The sequence below is a fragment of the Bos javanicus genome, chromosome 12, assembly GCF_032452875.1.
Source record: "Bos javanicus breed banteng chromosome 12, ARS-OSU_banteng_1.0, whole genome shotgun sequence".
In the NCBI taxonomy this organism is placed as follows: domain Eukaryota; kingdom Metazoa; phylum Chordata; class Mammalia; order Artiodactyla; family Bovidae; genus Bos; species Bos javanicus.
In genome coordinates this window covers 17,949,659-17,969,660 of record NC_083879.1, presented here as the reverse complement: position 1 = coordinate 17,969,660, position 20,002 = coordinate 17,949,659, and the positions used below count along the sequence as shown (strand labels likewise).

General features: G+C 39.6%; 1 protein-coding gene across 1 annotated transcript in view; it reads left to right on the top strand.

The window, feature by feature from the left end:
- The first annotated feature begins 2,436 nt into the window (after positions 1 to 2,436).
- Positions 2,437 to 20,002, top strand: part of SUCLA2 (succinate-CoA ligase ADP-forming subunit beta) — a 44,777-nt gene continuing 27,211 nt past the window's right edge. Inside the window, exons 1-4 of the mRNA XM_061434594.1 lie at positions 2,437 to 2,616; positions 10,972 to 11,152; positions 17,680 to 17,779; positions 17,947 to 18,109. Coding sequence (XP_061290578.1) covers positions 2,527 to 2,616; positions 10,972 to 11,152; positions 17,680 to 17,779; positions 17,947 to 18,109 — 534 coding nt within the window. The 5' untranslated portion in view covers positions 2,437 to 2,526. The remainder of the gene's footprint in view (positions 2,617 to 10,971; positions 11,153 to 17,679; positions 17,780 to 17,946; positions 18,110 to 20,002) is intronic.

Sequence of the window (20,002 nt, the reverse complement as noted above, 5' to 3'; positions counted from 1 at the left end):
GAAGCTTGTGAAGCAAAGTTAACCCAGTCAGGATCCTAACAGGGCTATAGCATTACATCTTATTTTAGTATGCTGTCTTATTCTGGTTTTCCCCGGGTGCCCTTTAAATAACTGGCCTTGGGCTCAGATGGTGGGTGGTACTTGGTAGCTCAACTTCTGTGTCTACTAAGAGTTAAAAAGCTGGTTTGACAATGTGCGAAGTCACTTCAGTCGTGTCCGACTCTTTGCGACCGCATGAACTGTAGCCCACCAGGTTCCTCTGTCCATGGGATTCTCCAGGCAAGAATACTTGAGCGGGTTGCCCTGCCCTCCTCCAGGGGATCTTCCAGACCCAGGAATAGAACCTGTGTCTCCTGTGACTCCTGCACTGCAGGTGGATTCTTTACCGCTGAGCCACCGGGGAAGCCCCAATAAATATGCTATATTCATATCTAATGGGATACGTGTTCCTAACAGAAACTGGCAGGTCTCAATGCCGATTTGGGGGACTGGTTATCCAGATTTTATTTGATTGGTTAGATTGGGCAGTAGAAAGGAGGAGCAAGAGACATCTGAAGTACTAATGTCTGTTTTCCGTTTCCCTGTTTCTAATTGCAAAGAATATCAGTTAATGCTGAGCCTTGAGGTCAGTCCCCCATGAGTGTCAGTGAAACAATGAAGTCCTTAAGACCTTTCCTGCCTTTAAGAACTTAAGAGCTTTGAGGGATGCAAAAAGCTCCTCTCCATTCTCTAAATCGATAGTCTCCTTGTTTTGGATTCACTTCCTGACCCCGCTCCATAGATGGGTTCTGGTGAAGGTGTTTTTCACGAAAGTCCCCAGGGACTTGCTTGGTGGTCCATAGGACTTAACCTTCCAATGCACGGGGTGCAGATTCAAGCCCTGGTCAGAAGCTAAGATTTCACATGCCTGGGGCCAAAAAACCAAAACAGAAGGAATACTGTAACAAATTCAATAAAGACTTTTAAAATGGTCCACATCAAAAAAAAAAAGCTTTCCAGGTGATTCTGGTATACCCTCTGGGTTGATAATGTGGAATGTCACCCCCTGATTCCACTTCTAAAGGATCAGGCTATCCTAAACCACTGCAGCCTTGCACAAGCACACACACCTCCTCTCCTTGGTGTGCCCTGAGGGGAAATCAGGATGGCAAAAAACATTCTGTGCTCTGGATACTGGCTCTAGATAGTTAAGGGGCTTCCCTGATAGCTCAGTTGGTAAAGAATCCACCTTCAATGAAGAAGAACCTCCCCACCTCCACCCACACCCCCTTCAGTTCCTGGATTGGGAAGATCCCCTGGAGAAGGGATAGGCTACCCACTCCAGTATTCTTGGGCTTCCCCTGTGGCTCAGCTGGTAAAGAATCTGCTTGCAATGCGGGAGACCTGGATTTGATCCCTGGGTCCGGAAGATTCCCCTGTGGAGAAGGGAAAGGCTACCCACTCCAGTATTCTGGCCTGGAAAATTCCATGGACTGTATGTACAGATAGTTAATATGCATTTCTGAGGAATAATTTCAATAAACCGAGATCCTTATATCTTCCTATACCTAGAAAAGCTCTAAAATCATTAACTTGAGATGTCTGTTCTTTAATTAGCAGTGACTGTTTTATGTTTAACTACATGTTCTTTTCCCCTAGCAAAAAAAGTCCTGTACATCCTGGCTCCTCTTTACCTTTTGGGAGCAGTTCCTCAGAGCTATCTGAGAAGTTATGTCCTGGCTAGGGTCCTCAGTAACTAGTGTTTGATCATCTTCCCTTTGAGGACAGAATCATTCTGTTGTAGGTATTCAGTCAGTTTAGTCGCTCAGCCCTGTTCCACTCTTTGTGACCCCATGGACTGCAGCCCGGCCAGGCTTCCCTGTCCATCACCAACTCTCCGAGTTTACTCAAACTCATGTTCATCCACTCGGTGATGCCACCCAACCATCTCATCCTCTGTTGTCCCCTTTTGTCCCGCCTTTGATCTTTCCCAGCATCAGGGTCTTTTTTCCAGAGTCAGTTCCCTGCATCAGGTGGCCCAAGTATTGGATACTTTGGGATACTGGACAAAGTATGGGATATTTTGGGACAAAGTACTGGATATTGGATTTGGGATACTGCTGTATCCCAAAGGCAGTATTTGGCACAAAAACAGGAATGCAAGTTCTTGTTTTCTGAAGGAACCCCGTTTTACAGCTGAGGCACCTGAGACTCAGAGATGTTAAGATCACACAGGTAGTGGCGTTGATCATCTCCATTACATTTCACTAGGAAAGCTCCGGGTTTCTGAGTGCCGACCTCAGGTCTGATGTTCAGGCTGCGGTGTCCAGTTACCAAGGTTAAAGTTTGCTCTCTGTCCGCCTACGCGAGCCTATCAACAGTAACGCCTGCGGCACTCGCCCAGGGCCACCGCTGCAGAGTTACTCCGAGGCTCCGCCCCATGGGCGGGGCTAGGGGCGGTGCGCGCGTAGGGAGCCGCCGCGTCTCCGGTCGTCTCGAGGTTCTGCGCCTGCGCGCGGCGCCCAGGGGACTTGGTCGGACTGAGAAATGGCGGCCTCCGTGTTCTACAGCCGGCTCTTGGCTGCCGCCACCCTGAGGAGCCACCGACCCCGAACGGCGCTGCCGGCCGCCGCCCAGGTATTGAGGCCCTGCCCGCTCTCGCTTTGAGGGTTGGCAGGAGAAAGGGCGAGGTGGAGGGCTGGCTCCTGTGGGCGAGGTGTGAGGGGGCCCGGGGCCCGGCTCCGGGTCACTCCGCAGTCGGTGACATTGGGTGACAGGGGGGTGCCCCGCCGGAGTGGCGGGCGTCTTGCCCGGGAGTGCTGCCCGCCAGGCCTGCGAACGGGCTCATGTTTGCGCCTTTTTGCTGCAGCCTGAAATCTGCGAGGAGCTCCGGCTGTCTGGGTAGGGCTGCTCACCTTGTTACTGAGAGGGCGGCGGCGGCGGCGGCGGGGAGCCCTCTTTTTGGAGCCCTTTCGGGGGGTGGGCTCCGAAAGGAGAGGCGGGGGCTGGGCACCTTCTGCTTGCTCCTGCCTCCCTCGCGGTGAGCCGAGGCTTCCGCGGCTCTTTGAGGAGGAGGGCATGCCCTTCAGATACACTTTTGTGTCTCTTGGATGCTTCGCAGAACCAGTACTGCTTGCTGACTGGCCTTTCCTGAGATGAGGTCGGGAAGCTTCCCCAGGTAGTTGTTTAATAGTGAGAATGAGATGATGTTCACCAACTTATCAATTGGGGAAATAAAATAATCTTGTGGATCACTTTTTTTTTCCTGCATACACCATAACATCATAGCCTCAGTTTAAGTTTGTGTGTGTGTAAGTAAAAGTAACGGAGCAAGGGCTTGAGTGTCCATGGCATAGAAAGCCAAATTCTGACGGGTTGTTTGCAGTAAAATAAGGGTTTATTTGCAGGGCGCCAGGCAATTCACAGATCCACTGCAACTTGATCTTTCAGTTAGGAGTTCGTTTTTTTTTTTTTTTTTAAGGAGTTGTTTTTTAAAGGGGGAGAACAAAGAAGCTGGGAGTAATCATTGGCTTGTGTAATTTCTGTGACATTTCTGATTCTAGTATCAGGGAGTTGAGTTGTCTATGATGTACGATTCTCTGATCAAATGGTCCAAGGCTTGGGGCCTATTAGCTCATCTTGCCCTGGAGAAGCAGCCTGAGTTTGTTCTTTACTAATAGTATCTTCAGTAGCCGGTTTAGGACATTAATGATGTCATCAACACAGCAGTTCAGTCATCAGACTCTGGTTGATTAGTGTTCAGATAGCACAGGATTGAGGTGGGGGGGGGACAAGAAAGGGGATAAAGTTTTGGGTAAAGAGATTAATCATCAATTCGGTAAGGGAATTTGGTGGTAGGAGGCCTTGGTTTCCTGTGTGTTGGAGCATTTGCTGTATGCCAGGAACTGTGCCACGCATTGTACATGTAGTCTTTCATTAGGCTCTTGAGCAACACTGTAAGGAAGTCCTTAATCTCCATGTCACTGATGGAGAAACTCTGGCTGAGAGAAGGAGTAATTTGGTCTAGATCACCAAGCAGTTGAGATCAGAACTGAGCCTTCATTCTGGAAGTATGTAGCTCCAAAGTCTGTGTTTGAATCTGCTCTACAGTCTTTTTCTAGAACATAAGAATTAGACAATTCTTCCCAATATATGTTGACACTAATAAACTTGTGGGAGGGTATGATTGGCTTCATAAGTCATTTCTAGAGCTTTTGGTTGTGTTCTGAAGTAACCTCAGACATGCTGTAAATGAATTTAGATTTTTTTTTTCTTTTTAAAGCTATTCATTCTTTCAATCTAGTGAATTCTGTGAATTTGCTTCCTAATAGGAGAAGTGATTTTTTTTTTTTTTTTTAGCCTTTAACTTCCTTCTTTTGGGTCTTAAAGGGTGCTGTCTGGTTTTTAGAAAATGAGATTTTGGTGAACAGATCTGTTTCCCTTCTAATCATTGTCTTTATACTTTTGGAAATTCCTTTAAAAGTCTTTATTTCTTCTTATAGAGATGCCTGATATATTGTCTTAAACATCTCTTCCACCCTCACATTAAGAAATACAGCTTTGGAATTTGAATTCACCTTAGTCTAACCCCTTGCTTTTATTTTTAATTTAATCTTTAATTTGTATTGGAGTACAGTTGATCTATAATGTTGTGTTTCAGGTACAGCTTAGTGATTCAATTATATATATATGTATTATACTCAGTTATATTTAATATATCAGTTATATACGGATATATATGTATGTGGTATACATATATATATTCATTCTTTTTCAGACTCTTTTCCCATCTAGATTATTACAGAATATTGAGTAGAGTTTCTTGTGCTATAGAATAGGTCCTTACTGATTATCTATTTTATATATAGTAGTGTGTATGTGTTAATCCCAAACTCCTAATTAAGTGTTCCCCAACCTTTCTGGCACCAAGGACCAGTTTTGTGGAAGACAGTTTTTCCATGGGCTGGGGGCGGGGATGGTTTTGGGATTATTCAGGTGTATTATATTTATTGTATACTTTATTTCTATTATTATTACATCAGCTCCACCTCAGATCATCAGGCGTTAGATACTGGAGGTTGGAGACCATTGTCCTGATTTATCCTTCCTCCCCAAGTTTCCCCTTTGATAACACTGTTTTTGAAGTCTGTGAGTCTGTTTCTGTTTTGTAAATAAATTCATTTGTATCTTTTTTTTTTTTATTCTGCATGTAAGTGATATCATATATTTATCTTTCTTAGTATAATTATCTTGAGATTCACCCATGTTCATGCAAATGGCATTATCTCATTCATTTATGACTGAGTAGTATTCTATTGTAAAGATGTACCACATCTTCTTTATCCAGTTCTCTGACAGTGGACATTTAGGTTGCTTCCGTTATCTTGGCTATTGTAAATAATACTATCAAGAACATTGGGTCTAACCCCTTGCTTTTGTAGATGGGGACATAGAGGTGCAGAGCTTAAGGAATCTTGTTCAAGGTCACCCATTGGGTTTAGCAAATTTGCTTAAACATTTTCTTCAGTGCTCTGACCCTCTTCTTGTTTCTGTGTATCTTTTGTCTAGTGTATATTTGATAAAAATAGTTCAAGTTATTAGCATATTAAACAACTTAAGATATCTTCGTTCGTTGTGAATCATACTCCCTAGTAACTACACTTCCCCACTTTTGAATAAGTATTACTTACACTCAGTATGGGTTGGAGAGGTGGTGGTGGAGGAGTTTGGCCAGGAGTTGGTGGCCTTTTGGCAGGAGGAATCTTCTAAGTGATACATCAGGAAAGAAAAATGCATCAGTGTGGGGAATCTTTGTGATTATGTAGGGATTTGTATTACCATCATGATTCCCAGCTGATGGTATTTCAAGTTATAGCTTCTAGTGGCACAAGGAAAGGATTATCAAAATATTTCTGATATTTAAAAAAAACCTTAATATGGTCTGAAAAGCTGTCAGCAACACCTTATGAGTACTACTAATTCTTTTAGACATTTGAAAGAAACCATAAAAATAAAGTTTTGTGTCATGGATTTATCACCAAGCTTTTTTGGAAAAATTTCAAACTGATAGGTATGTTTCAACTATACATTGAGCACCTGTACTACCCTCACCTTCATTTAACATTCTGCCACATTTTCTTTAAAAATTTATGTTATTCAATTTATATAATTTATAATTTACAAAATTATATCATTTAAAATATTATATAAATTAAAAATATTATATATATAATATATATAACTTATATACACATGCTGCTGCTGCTAAGTCGCTTCAGTCGTGTCCGACTCTGTGCGACCCCATAGACAGCAGCCCGTTAGGCTCCCCTGTCCCTGGGATTCTCCAGGCAAGAACACTGGAGTGGGTTGCCATTTCCTTCTCCAATGCATGAAAGTAAAAAGTGAAAGTGAAGTCGATCAGTCGTGTCCGACTCTTAGTGACCCCATGGACTGCAGCCTACCAGGCTCCTCCGTCCATGGATTTTCCAGGCAAGAGTACTGGAGTGGGGTGCCATTGCCTTCTCCGATGTACATATGCGTGTATGTATAAATTACATTCATATATTTTTGTTGAAGTATTTGAGAATAAGTTACAGCTATCATGGCACTTCATCCTTAGATATTGCAACGTATGTCTCTTAAGAATGAGAGACACAAATAACCACAATATAGTTATCATACTTTAGAAATATAAAATTGCCGTAATACTAATACCTAATTTATAGGGCAGATTCGTATTTCCCCAGTTGTCCCCAAAACGTCCTTTTTAGCTGTTAGGTTTTTTTTTTTTTTTTAAACTGGGATCAAGCCTCTGTAGTATTTTTTTTCTGGTCTGTCTAGATAATTACGTACTACCTGGTGATTATGCTCGCTCTTAGACTTGTTGCAGCTGTTTATTTACACATCTGTGAACTCTGTGGTTGGGACCAAGTTGATCTCATTCTTTTAGTGTTCCTAGTAGTTGGTCTATAAAGAAAGCTGAGTGCCGAAGAATTGATGCTTTTGAACTGTGGTGTTGGAGAAGACTCTTGAGAGTCCCTTGGACTGCAAGGAGATCCAACCAGTCCATCCTAAAGATCAGTCCTGGGTGTTCATTGGAAGGACTGATGTTGAAGCTGAAACTCCAGTAGTTTGGCCACCTGATTCGAAGAGCTGACTCATTTGAAAAGACCCTGATGCTGGGGAAGATTGAAGGCAGGAGGAGAAGGGGACGACAGAGGATGAGATGGTTGGATGGTGTCACTGACTCGATGGACATAGGTTTGGGTGGACTCCAGGAGTTGGTGATGGACAGGGAGGCCTGGTGTGCTGCGATTGGGGTCACAAAGAGTCGGACACAACTGAACGACTGAACTGAACTGAGTACAGTGTCTGGTATATAGGCATCCAAAAAATGTTTCAGTGTATGACTATTTTTACCAAGCTTATGCTAGGTACTCTCCCTTGGCCCCCTTATTTTTATTATTTTGAGGTATAATTTCTGTACAGCAAAGTACATAATTTATGTCTAACGTCAGTTTTTGCTGTTCAGTTGCTAAGTTGTATTCTACTCTTTGTGATCCCATGTGAGTAGCTAGATTAATTTGTATGTATGGATCCATCTGTGTAGCTGCCGTTCAAATTGTGGTGTGTGTGTGTGTATAGTGTTTTTAGTCTTCAGAAGGCACTCTCTTTATCAGTACTCACCAACAGAAGGTGACCAACCACTTATTTTGACTTCCATCACTGTATGTTAATTCTGAGTTTGAACTATATTTTAAAAAATCATGTAAGTTTGTGTTGTTGTGTCTGGCTTCTTTCCCTTAAAATTGTACTTGTGAGATGAATCCATTGTTGTGTGAGCAATACGTTTTTCCTTTTTTGCTCTTGATTTTTCTATTGATATAGTACATTGTACCCATTCTTCTATTTTTAAAACAATTTAAATTATTTGTTTTTCTGTTTTGGCTGTGCTCGGTCTTCACTGTGGTGCTTAGTTGCCCCAAGGCATGTAGGATCTTATTTCTCCTACCAAATATTATTAAACCCATGTTCCTTGCATTGAAGGGTGGATTCTTAACCACTGGAGCACCAAGGAAGTTCCTACCCATTCTTCTGCTGATGAGCAGTTGGGTCGTTTCCATTTTTTTGTCTATTATGAATAAGCCTGCTATATATGCCTTTTGATAGACTAAGCACTCATTTCTCTTGAGGCTTTACCCAAGAGTGGAATTTCACAAGGTAGATGTACACTGAAGTTTAGGAGGTTGTTAGTTTTTAATACTAAAGTGAAACTAAATCGGGATTGAGCTACCAAGAGAAATTTTATCCAGGGTTTTAGCTTACCAAATGAATCAGAAATAGCTTGCTATTCTATATGATTGATTTGTTAGACTATTCGTTCTCAAACTGTAGAGAGCTTAAGAATCAACTGAATAACTTTACAAATGCAGATTTTTTGAGGCACAGTCCAGAGATTCTGCTTTTATAAATGAGAGTAGGGCCTTGGAATCTGCATTTTGGAGGCATTCCTAGGGAATCTTGATGCAGGTGGTTCATGAACCCTCTTTAAGAAGCAGACTATTTTCTATGAGGCTATGGTTTTTCCAGTAGTCATGTATGGATGTGAGAGTTGGACTGTGAAGAAAGCTGAGCGCCGAAGAATTGATGCTTTTGAACTGTGGTGTTGGAAAAGACTCTTGAGAGTCCCTTGGACTGCAAGGAGATCCAACCAGTCCCTTCTGAAGGAGATCAGCCCTGGGATTTCTTTGGAAGGAATGATGCTAAAGCTGAAACTCCAATACTTTGGCCACCTCATGCGAAGAGTTGACTCATTGGAAAAGACGCTGATGCTGGGAGGGATTGGGGGCAAGAGGAGAAGGGGACGACAGAGGATGAGATGGCTGGATGGCATCACTGACTCTATGGACGTGAGTCTGAGTGAACTCCGGAAGTTGGTGATGGACAGAGAGGCCTGGCGTGCTGCGATTCATGGGGTCGCAAAGAGTCGGACATGACTGAGCGACTGAACTGAACTGATTTTCTGTGAGATTCCTTTAAATTCATTTCTTAAACATATTCTATGTTTCATATGAGCAATGTTTCAGCATTCTGTGTGGCGATAATAGAAATGTACGGATGGATAACATTTAAATGTGTGATTCCAGTAGCACTTAATTTGTTCTGCCATATAAAGTTGATAGAACTGAGTAGTCTGGAAAAAGGTTGAGAAGTGTTTCTGTGTGGTGTTGATGGTTTAAGACTAGGAACTTAGGGGGAGTTTTGGGACCCATAGATGCTCAAGATCTTTCTGATTGCATCCTTCTTTCAGTACTTCTCATTGTTGTGGCCCTGCAACCAGACGCTGACAACTCTCATACTCCTTTGTCTTTCAACAGTGACTTATTCAGCTTGTAGAGGAATATCTTATTTCTGTTTCCTACTTATTTGTTTTTGAAAAGATAATTCTTAACTCAGCGTCCCCTCCCCCCCTCCCCCCGCCGCTCCCGCCCCGAGGGATGTTTTAGTGGAGAAAACTCCTGCAACTGTATAAAATAGCACTTCTTATTTTTTAATTTTCTATGTTTTTTACTCTTACTGCTGTTTGGCATATATTCTTTCTTTATTGTTTATGCCTCCCCCGACCCCCGACATACAAATACATACTAGACTGTAAGCTTTAGATGCAAGGGTTTTGTTGGGTTGACCTCTCTATTTCCAGTGTGCTCAGTGAGTTTTTGAGTGAATGAATGTTTTACATAGATTGAAAAGGAGGTTGGTGGGTCATTTCTTTCTTAGAAGCTTTGACTGTTTGTGAAGCATGTACACCTGAAGGGGTTTATAAAGGGAGTAGTTTAGAAGGAATGCGTTAAAGATGATATTGCAGATTGTAATTTGCCGAGTATTCAATGGAGAGTTTCATGGAGGAAGTTTATTAAAAGTGATCTCAGGATCAGTACCTGTGGGAAAGTGAAGGAAGGAGGATTGACCACAACTCCAGTGCAGTGCAGTGGGACCTCTGCTCTTCCTGTGGGAGGTCTGCAATAGGATGATCCTGAATTGTCCCAAATTGGGGTGAGGTGCCAGGTATTTGGGCTTCCCTGGTGCCTTAGCGGTAAAGAACTCACCTGCTAATGCAGGAGACATAAGAGACGTGGATTCGATCCCTGGGTCTGGAAGATTCCCTGGAGAGGGCATGGCAACCCAGTTTTTCGAGTATTCTTGCCTGTAGAGTCCCATGGACAGAGGATCCTGGCGGCCTCAGTTCATAGGGTCACAAAGAGTCGGACCCGACTGACTGAGCCACTGAGCATGCACACGCACACGAGGTTTTTACATCTCTACCTTAACTCTCATTGGCCAGTCGTTGGCTATAGGCTGACAGTGGGAAAGGAGTATGACTTTGGGCAGAAAGGCTCCAATGAGCAGACTCAGCTGAGGCCTGTCGGCTGCCAGCCCTCCCAGCAGCTGGGGCTATGAATGCCTTGGTCCTGAGGGGGGATCTGGGCGGCACACCACGATGTGCAGTGCTGATGAAGTCGGGGTTTGAATTTTGAATGTATGAAAGATTGATGGTACCACATCATACAGGTGCCTCATCTCTCGTGTCAGGCAATTTGTTAGGTCCTGGAGGAATGATGGAGAGAAGAAAGATGGGAAGGATTTTTGATTTGGTGGAAATAGGAGATTGGTTTTAGATCTGCAGAATTTGGCTTTGAGGTAGAAATGCTCTGTAGATCATTAGGGATATGGTAGTAAAGCTCAAATGAAAGTTAAAAACTAGAGATAATGAGGAAAAAGTTAAAACTATAAGGGTCACTTTTGACATTTAGCTAGTAGATTTAGTTGTTAGTTTTGTGCTGTAATTTACTCTGAATATGATATTTTGATGTTTTACTATGACAATTTTGTTATAGTTTTGAAGAATCAAGTACTCTAAAGTATTTTAAAGTGTTTTTAACAAGAATTCCTGCTAAATCACTCTTTATATAAATATGTCCCCAATTTCTCTAGGTCCTGGGAAGCTCTGGATTGTTTAACAACCATGGAGTCCAAATACAGCATCAACAGCAAAGGAATCTCTCGCTGCATGAATACCTGAGTATGGAATTGTTGCAGGAAGCTGGCGTCTCCATTCCCAAAGGACATGTGGCTAAGTCACCAGATGAAGCTTATGCAATTGCCAAAAAATTAGGTACTAAATTAAGAAATAGGTTCTCAGATAAGATACGAACTTTACTTCTGGCTTAATAACAACTTTTGGCTTTTCTTTTATATTTTTAAAAATAAGTTTTATTAATGTAAAAGAGAAGACAATTGTTGACATGCTAAAATTATTGAGATTTTCTGAGCTCCCATAGTGCCCATAACTTAAGAATCAAACCTTCAAGAAGTTGAAGTCCTGTTTTTAGTTTTTTGAGCTGAAGTCCTTTAGGGAAGGAAATTCTGGCTGTGTCGATTCTTCAGGGAATGGTGAAGGATCTTAGCTGTTTATGTATTTGTAAAGAGAAGTCTGGGGCTTCCCAGGTGGCACAATGGTAAAGAATCTGCCTGCCAGTGCAGGAGACCCAAGAGACTCGGTCGAGAAGATCCCCTGGAGTAGGAAATGGCAACCGGCTCCAGTATTCTTTCTTGGAAAATTCCCCAGACAGAGGAGCCTGGCAGGCTGCAGTCCATGTGGTCACAAAGAGTCAGATATGACTGAATGACTGAGAACACAAAGAGAGGTACAGTGTTTCCCCATCTTTTTTTTGGACATGAAAAATAGAGAATCAGAAGGAGAAAAAAAGAAGTTTAGCATTAGAATGTAAGCTCTATGAGAGCAGGGTTTCTTTGTCTTTTATTCACTGATAGACCCCAATCTCTTAGAAGACGGCCTGACACTTAGGTAATCAATATAAATGTTAATATTTTTAAATGAATTAAATAGTTCCCCATGTTTATTAGATTCTTTTATTGATAATAGAAACCTTAGTAGCTTTGGTTAATTTGAATTTATGTTAATCTCAGTTAAAAAATAAATTTGGAGTTTGGAAAGTATGCTTTATATTTTTAAGGATCTAATAAGAGAACATGTTAATGAGTAATGTACTAGCTATACACTGCATTTTCTTTTAGTAGTATTTAAAATCACACCAATTTTATGTATTAATAATTATCATAATCTCTCTTGTATGTACATTTGATTAATATGCTTTTCAGTGTGCTTTGGTGAAGACTTTGCTTTTATTATTTTTTTTAGGAAAGATGTGGAACATTTTAAACTGTTGAAAATTGTAAAAGTTTTTGTCTCTATTTATACTTACTTGTTTCTAGGATGGGTTTTTGTTTCAAAAGTGAAAGCATGTAGAAGACTAGAAGGTTGTCATATATCATATGATATGTTTTTGAATGGGGCACTCTTGATTTCCTTGTCTTGGAAGTATGATTTTTAATTTGCAGTTTATTCTTAATCAGAAAAACAGTTCTTTTTATTCAGATTACAAACAAACTTCTTTTTATTAGTAAAAGTCTGATGTAAATGCATACTAATTTGGGGGAAATTTTTGTTAATTAATGGTAACCTGAAGTTTGAACTTGTCCATGGTAAAAGATGTACCTCATTTTAACCTTTAAAACATTATGTATATTAGGGGGTTTTAAGGGTCACGGCTTAAAGAAAACTCATGATTATATTTCTGTAGTATTTCTTGCAAAGGCACTTTTTAATAACTACCCTCTTGAGATTCAGTCTTAGATATGTGACCTAAATGTTAATTTCTAAAGAAAACCCAGGTAACTAGGAAGCAAAAGTTTTTCTTATTCTACCCTTCTGTACTTAAGGATGAATTTCAGACACTTGATTTTCTTCTTTTAATTTTGTTAATTTTTTGAGTGATTCATTTTTTGTTTACTAGTTCTTTCCTTCTTCATAAAGCTGAAGGCATAAAGTGTTTTCCATACACTTTATGTGATAAAAGGGCCAGATTTAATGAAGTCAGTTAAAGCTAGTGTTTCTTTTTTCTGCTTCCAAATTATTATAATTGGTTTTCTTAGTTTTCTGTATATTTTCTCACTTAGTCAAATTTCACTATGTTGTCAAAAAAAAAAAATCTATGTACAGACTTTTTCATAAAACAAGCAGGATTTATTCAGATGCCAGTCTCTCGATTTATTTACTCACTGTAAAAATCTTTAATGATTTCTAGCTGTGGAAGAAACAATAGTTAATATGTAGGATATATTATAGCTGTGAAATTTCTGGCAAGTTCTCTGGATCCAGGACTTAGAAGTAGTAAGGAGCAGATAAGCAGCTCTGATTTTGAGGCCCTTGGAACAGAAGGCATCATGTTTATCTAGAAAGTGTGCTTTTGTCAAAGAAGGCTGCAAATGATGATTGTCGTATGGAGCGGGATTAGTGACAAATAGGACCTTTAAATCTAAAGAATCAGAAACACTACATTTTAAAAGATGCATTTCATAGCTGTTTGAAGAATGTTGAAACAATTTTGTTTTTTGTGGTGAGTCATTAATATCAGAAGATACCAATTATGGGATGTAATTGTACAAATTGTGTTATGAGGTATGCTAGAAATACACCTGATTCTTTCCATCTAGCTAGCAATTTTCAGTGCTGATTTTGGCTGATTTTTGCTTCTCAGTTACTCCAAAATTCATAAAATGTTAATTCCCATTTTTTTTTTTTAAAGTCTTACCTCACCAACTGATAAACTTAGGGCAAAAATGTGTTACAGATGTGACAAAGTATTGCTTCCCTTCAGTCCTGTGGGTGGCAAGAGAAGTCTGGTTAGCATGAGGCCTGGGACCACTGAGCCCTGTAGCTGGTAACTCCTTCCAAAAGAGCTCTGACCTCTTTCCCCAGTATTCCCTACAAATTCTATCATTTTCTGGCATGATTGTGATAAAAGTTTGAAAACACTGCCCTAGGGACAAGTTTTACCTATTGTGAATAATTGAAGTTAGGGATAGGAGAATGGTTGGAAAGAAATCTAATTCCAGTATTTTAAGACTCACAGGAGTCCATACAATGAAGGGTGATGAGTTGGAAGATAATGGAGGCATTTCTGGAATGGATTATCAAAGGGTTGTTAAGTACAGAGAAATAGTTATCATTTGGGGTCAGTTCTAAGAGCAGGTTCCCATCTCCTCCTTACAGTTACTGCTTTAAGAAAACATGATTTCACTAAGGCATTTGGTAGAATTCTTATGATTTCCCTGTTGATTGTAGAAATATAGTTTGGATTCTAGTATAGTTGAGATAGAATTTCTCTCTGGATAAATAAACATGCGGAGGGTGCCGATTAGTGAATGTCTGCTTGGAGGCAGATTTCTTTTGGCATGCAACAGGACTTTGCCTCCTTTTCCTTTTACCGATGTCTTACTAGATGACTGTATATGAGGAGTGCTTAACAACATTTGTGAGTGATTAGATTCCCTCATGGCTCAGATGGTAAAGCGTCTGGCTACAATGTGGGAGACCCGAGTTCAATCCTTGGGTCAGGAAGATCCCTTGGAGAAGGAAATGGCAACCCACTCCAGTACTCTTGCCTGGAAAATCCCATGGACAGAAGAGCCTGGTAGGCTACAGTCCATAGGGTCTCAAAGACTCGGGCACAACTGACCGACTTGTCAATGTCAATGTCAAAAGCTAGGAGGGATGGTGAATATACTTTAAAAATAATCTTGAGACACACAAATTTTGCTCTTGTCTGACTAGAGAAAGGGCCAAATCCAGTAAGACTGAGCTCTCTGCTCATTGTTGTATCAAGAACTCTAGCACAGTTATCTCGTATGTAGATGTAACTGTTGATTGAATTAATGGAATTGAATAAAATCTTCTTTCAATCATTTGTCCTCAGATTTATCTTCTTATTCTCCCTGTTTTGCTAGATGATGAGATTGTATGTCATTACTTGTGTGTGTGTGTGTTTTTTTTTTTTCTCTCTTCTTTTTGTTGTGAAGGACTTATTTAGAAGTAACTTTTGAAGAATCTTTTGTGCCCTTAAGGAGTTTATTTTCCTAAGAAAACAAAAATTGACACTTTGGGGGAAGAGCTTTCTGTTTTGTAAAATGTTTTTGAAGAGATAGAACTTCATTACTCTTACTTAATAGATCAGTATGTTAAGTTCCCAGCTTGATGAATAGGAATGTTTGAATTTAGCCCAGCAAAGCACCAGTTTAACTGTTGTCCATTTTTATATTACATTTATACTGTTTGGATTACAGATATCCTCTTTGGATTTAAATGAATATTTAAGTACTGGAAAACTGACTCAACAGGTAATCAGAAACAGGTAAAATGACTAGTGGCTGCTGCTTTTATCAATAATTTGGGCATGCACTCTAATTTGCTGTAGTCCCTGAGGCTACCTGTTGTCTTCTCAATAAGGAAATGATTGTCAGTTTTAAGGAAATTTCTCAACTTTCTCTAATCTTTATCTAAAATTAGTTGTTACATTTGGGAATGGTGGGGACTGTGGCAAATTGAAATAATGTCTTATATAAACAAAACACTTTTAGTCATTTCTGGGTGTAGGGCCCAGGATTTCCAATTGAGAGTTTTCAAGAACAGTGGAAAATCTGGATTCATAAGAATTCTCTTGATTTGTAACTGTTCTTTTATTCATCATTCAGAATATATTGTGTACTAGGAACTCTCCCAGGATCTTGTAAATATCACTGAACAAGATTCTGCCCTTCTGGAGTCTACATTCTAGTGAGGGAACAAAACAAAAATAATAAACATGAGAAATTATGTTTGAAGGCAATGGCTTCTATAAAAAAAAAAAAAAGATCAGGGTAAGGCGGATTGGTGGTGGGCAGTCAGAGTGTTAAGTAGAGTGATCAGGGTGAACCTGAACCTCATGGACAATTTAGACTTAAAGAAAAACTGAAAAGGAATGGGTACCTCTCCTAAATGGATACCTGTATGCAGAGTATTCCAGGGAGAGAGGTTGCTGGGAGCCAGATCCTGAAGGAAGAGAGAAACATGCTCAGGACCAGAGAGACTAGAGTAGCTGGTGTGTGAACAGCGAGGGGGATGTAATACAAGGGGCAGGGGTTCTAGGGGATTACACGGAGCCTTGAGGCCATTGTAAGGACTCTGCCTGTAACTCCCAGGGAAGTTACTTTTGATCATTTCTTATTTGATCACAATCTGTATTTGTTACCTCCTTGATCAGGTGAGGGTGGCCTCTCATTTGGCTTGGTATATGCATGTTAGAGATGGCCTTTCCTGGTGGTAGAATTCCCATCTTTAGCCTATTCAGATACACATTTATGGAGTGGTCGTTACTTCCCAGGGACCTCTTCCTGCTGAGGATACAACAAATAATATAACAATGTCCTTAATCCTGACCTCAAAGGGTAATTGTTTTTCGTAATGTAATAGTGATGTTACACTGCTGTAACAGTTTAACAGTGTAACTGAGCGTGCATCTGTGCTCAGTCATGACTTTGAGACCCTATGGACTGTAGCCCACCGGGTTCCTCTGTCCATGGATTTTTCCAGGCGAGAATACTGGAGTGGTTGCCATTTCTACCTCCAGGGGCTCTTCCCCACCCAGGGATCAAACCCTTGTCTTCTGCACTGGCAGGTGGATTTTGCAGATTCAGACGGTAACACTGCACCACCTGAGTATGGGCAAAATACTCTGAGACGTGAAATGAGGAGGCTCTGAAATTCTACCTGTCTTGGGAGACAGAATGCACCTCTAAAAAGTGTTGCTCTGAATCATGAAGAGTAGTACCTAAGCTAAATAGCTAGTTTGATAATTTTCTTCATCGTGTTAGAAAAGGAAAGAAAAGAGATCAGTTTACCTGTTAAAGAAGAAAAATTCAATTATTTGCTGAAAAAAATGTCTTAAAGACTTGGAAGCATAACATTCTGGAATCTTTGGGTTAACATGCCTTAATTCCTGTCACCTCCCTCACAACAGTACAGCTGGAAAGTGTCAGTCGGATGATGTGAGCTGGTATCAGTAGTGGAACTTGCCCTCAAAGTCATGGTACATTTCTACTCAAAGCAGCATTTATACCTCAAAGTTTCATAGGATAGCAAGGTTACATATCAATAGGGAGGGAGGATGGAGAAGGCAATGGCACCCCACTCCAGTACTCTTGCCTGGAAAATCCCATGGGCGGAGGAGCCTGGTAGGCTGCAGTCCATGGGGTCGCTAAGAGTCGGACACGACTAAGCGACTTCACTTTGACTTTTCACTTTCATGCATTGGAGGAGGAAATGGCAACCCACTCCAGTGTTCATGCCTGGAGAATCCCAGGGATGGGGGAGCCTGGTGGGCTGCCGTCTAGGGGGTCTCACAGAGTCGGACACGACTGAAGCTACTTAGCAGCAGTAGCAGCAGGGAGGGAGGAAACTGTTAGGAAGGTATTTGACTCTCAATTTTGTAAATTTAGTACCTTGCAGAGTAATTAATATTTAAAGTACCAGATGAAGGTAAACTTGTTTTCAGTATGCTTAAGAAATGGTTTAATGAGTGGCTGATTTTTTTAAGTTTGTGAATCTTTAGGTGGTGAATATTTTAGTGTCCTAATCTAGAAAATCTATGTACATGGAGTGCCTCATTTTTCAACATTGTGGGTAAATGGATCTTTAATTTACTACGTTTAGTAAGGTTGCTAAATATGTATGTTTAATAGCAAAGTATTGTGTGTTGTGTGCTGCTCCATGCTTCGTATCTAATAGAAGTGTTTTTCTTCTAGGTTCAAAAGATGTTGTGATAAAGGCGCAAGTTTTGGCTGGTGGCAGAGGAAAAGGAACATTTGAAAGTGGCCTCAAAGGAGGAGTGAAGATAGTTTTCTCGTAAGTTTTTTTTTTTTAAATCATCACTATTAAAGAAATAATGAATATTATAAAAGATGCCCTTATTGAATTGATAAGTAGTAGGCGAGATAAGGTTTTGGCTGTCATGTGCTTATATTTATCTCACTTGGAGGAGAAAAGAGTTTGAGTTCTTTTTCTTATTTTAGTCCAGAAGAAGCAAAAGCTGTTTCCTCACAAATGATTGGGAAAAAGTTGTTTACCAAGCAAACAGGAGAAAAGGGCAGGATATGCAATCAAGTATTGGTTTGTGAACGAAGATATCCCAGGAGAGAATACTACTTTGCAATCACAATGGAAAGGTCATTTCAAGTGAGTAATTGTAGACATGATACATTTAGGATGATCTTATTACATTCAGTTTTAAAAGTTGATCATTATTTCTATTTGTATGGGAAAGATTAAAAAGGTATGGTCCATAATCTATTTGTGTATGTCAGGAAAACAATGTTTTTGTTTAAAAAAACAACATGATTAATGCCGTAAAACTTAATAGAATCTTGTAATAAAAATTGTAGGTAAAACCATGCTGAAATAAAACCCACAGAATTTCTAAATTGTTAATTTGATAAGAGCAGCTTAAATCATCTCTGATTCACCTTTAGATTCCATAAACTGAGAAAATAACTTCTAGCACAGTAAAATAGTCTAACCAAAGAGAAAGTCTCTGTATCCACTAAGAGAATGTGTACCCCTGGCTTCATCTTTGTCTTTTTCAGCTTTTTGGTATTTTTATACTTTGAGGTTTGTTTCATGATGACCTGCTACTGGATAAGTTCAAGGAAGACATTCAGTAGCAAACAGTATGCTTCTAAAAAACATAACCTTATTCTGCCTTGCTTTCTTTGTGGAACTTAATATGCTAGCAATGAATTTAAGGCATCATGGGAAGAGAAATTTCTTGCGTAGATCCTGTGCTTGGAGAAGGTGTTGAGTCATTTTATAGTATAATTATCTGGCTTTCTGAGTGCATTGGTTAAGTTTTATGAGCTGAATCTGTGTGCTAACTACCTTGTCTTTTGAAGACTGGGTTCATATTTGGTAGCCCTGGTCAAGATTTGATGTAGAACATCACTAAATTATATAATTGGTAATATGACATAAATTTTAAGAGTCATGAAACTATTTTCTTATATAAAATGTCTTTTTAAAAAATAGCTGTTTTCCATACTGTGTTTTTTTTTTAACATTTAATTAAGTCTTCCAATAATTTTTGAATGATATTATAAAATGTCTTTTGTAACTTTTAATTTTTATAAGAAAGTATTTCTTAAGGTATAACACTAGATGGTAGTAAAAACCCGCTCAAGATATAAGATAAAAAGCATTGTTTTGTTTGGAAGTGATGTCTTTACCTCTAGGTTTTTTCATGTGATAGAATTTGCTTTTGTAAGTTGCCTTAGAAATCCCATGACAGTAATCTTGTATATTACAAACATTTATAAAAATTATGTTTTTACAAATTCATTTATGTTTTTCTACATTTTCTTTTCCTTTTCAGTGATGTTATATATCAACATCTATCATTCTGTTAGTTATTATGTTTTTACTTTTTGTTATAGCCAGGAACAGGATACATGTGCCTAAACAGTTTGAAATAATGAGTCCTGTTATATTGCACATTCAGAGTAGCTCATTTTTATGGGAATAAATGTAGCAAACTGAATGTGTTTTAAAGATACAGCTATAACACTGTGAATATGTTTTATTAAAGATATGTTAAAGCAATAGAGAAAATGATCAAATTTGAATTCATTTTAAGAACTTGAATTTTCAGAGAACTCAGAGTCTTATTAAGGAAAACTGTTTTTATTTCATTTGTACAAGTATACATAGTTGTAGTAGTTCATGCTGAAAATTCAGTAGTACTAGTTAAACCATTCAGCCAAAGACATTATAATGTAGTTTGATACTATCATGTTAGACCAATGTGGAGTTGGTTGGTGTTACTTCTGGGGGTACAATGAACTATTTTGGGAATCCCTGTGGACAGTTGCTTATTAAACAACAAAAAATAAGTCAGCCATTTAAATTAAAAAGAAAAGCACATTTTGATTGAATTAAAGTCAAATGCTTCTGAGTTAATAGCTTTTTAAAAATTGATTTGGTTGCTTATCTGTTTTTAGGAGATGAATCATAAACTCTACTGGTCTTCTTCAGTGTGTATCACATAAGGAAGCCTGAGCAGATATGTACCATAGGGTT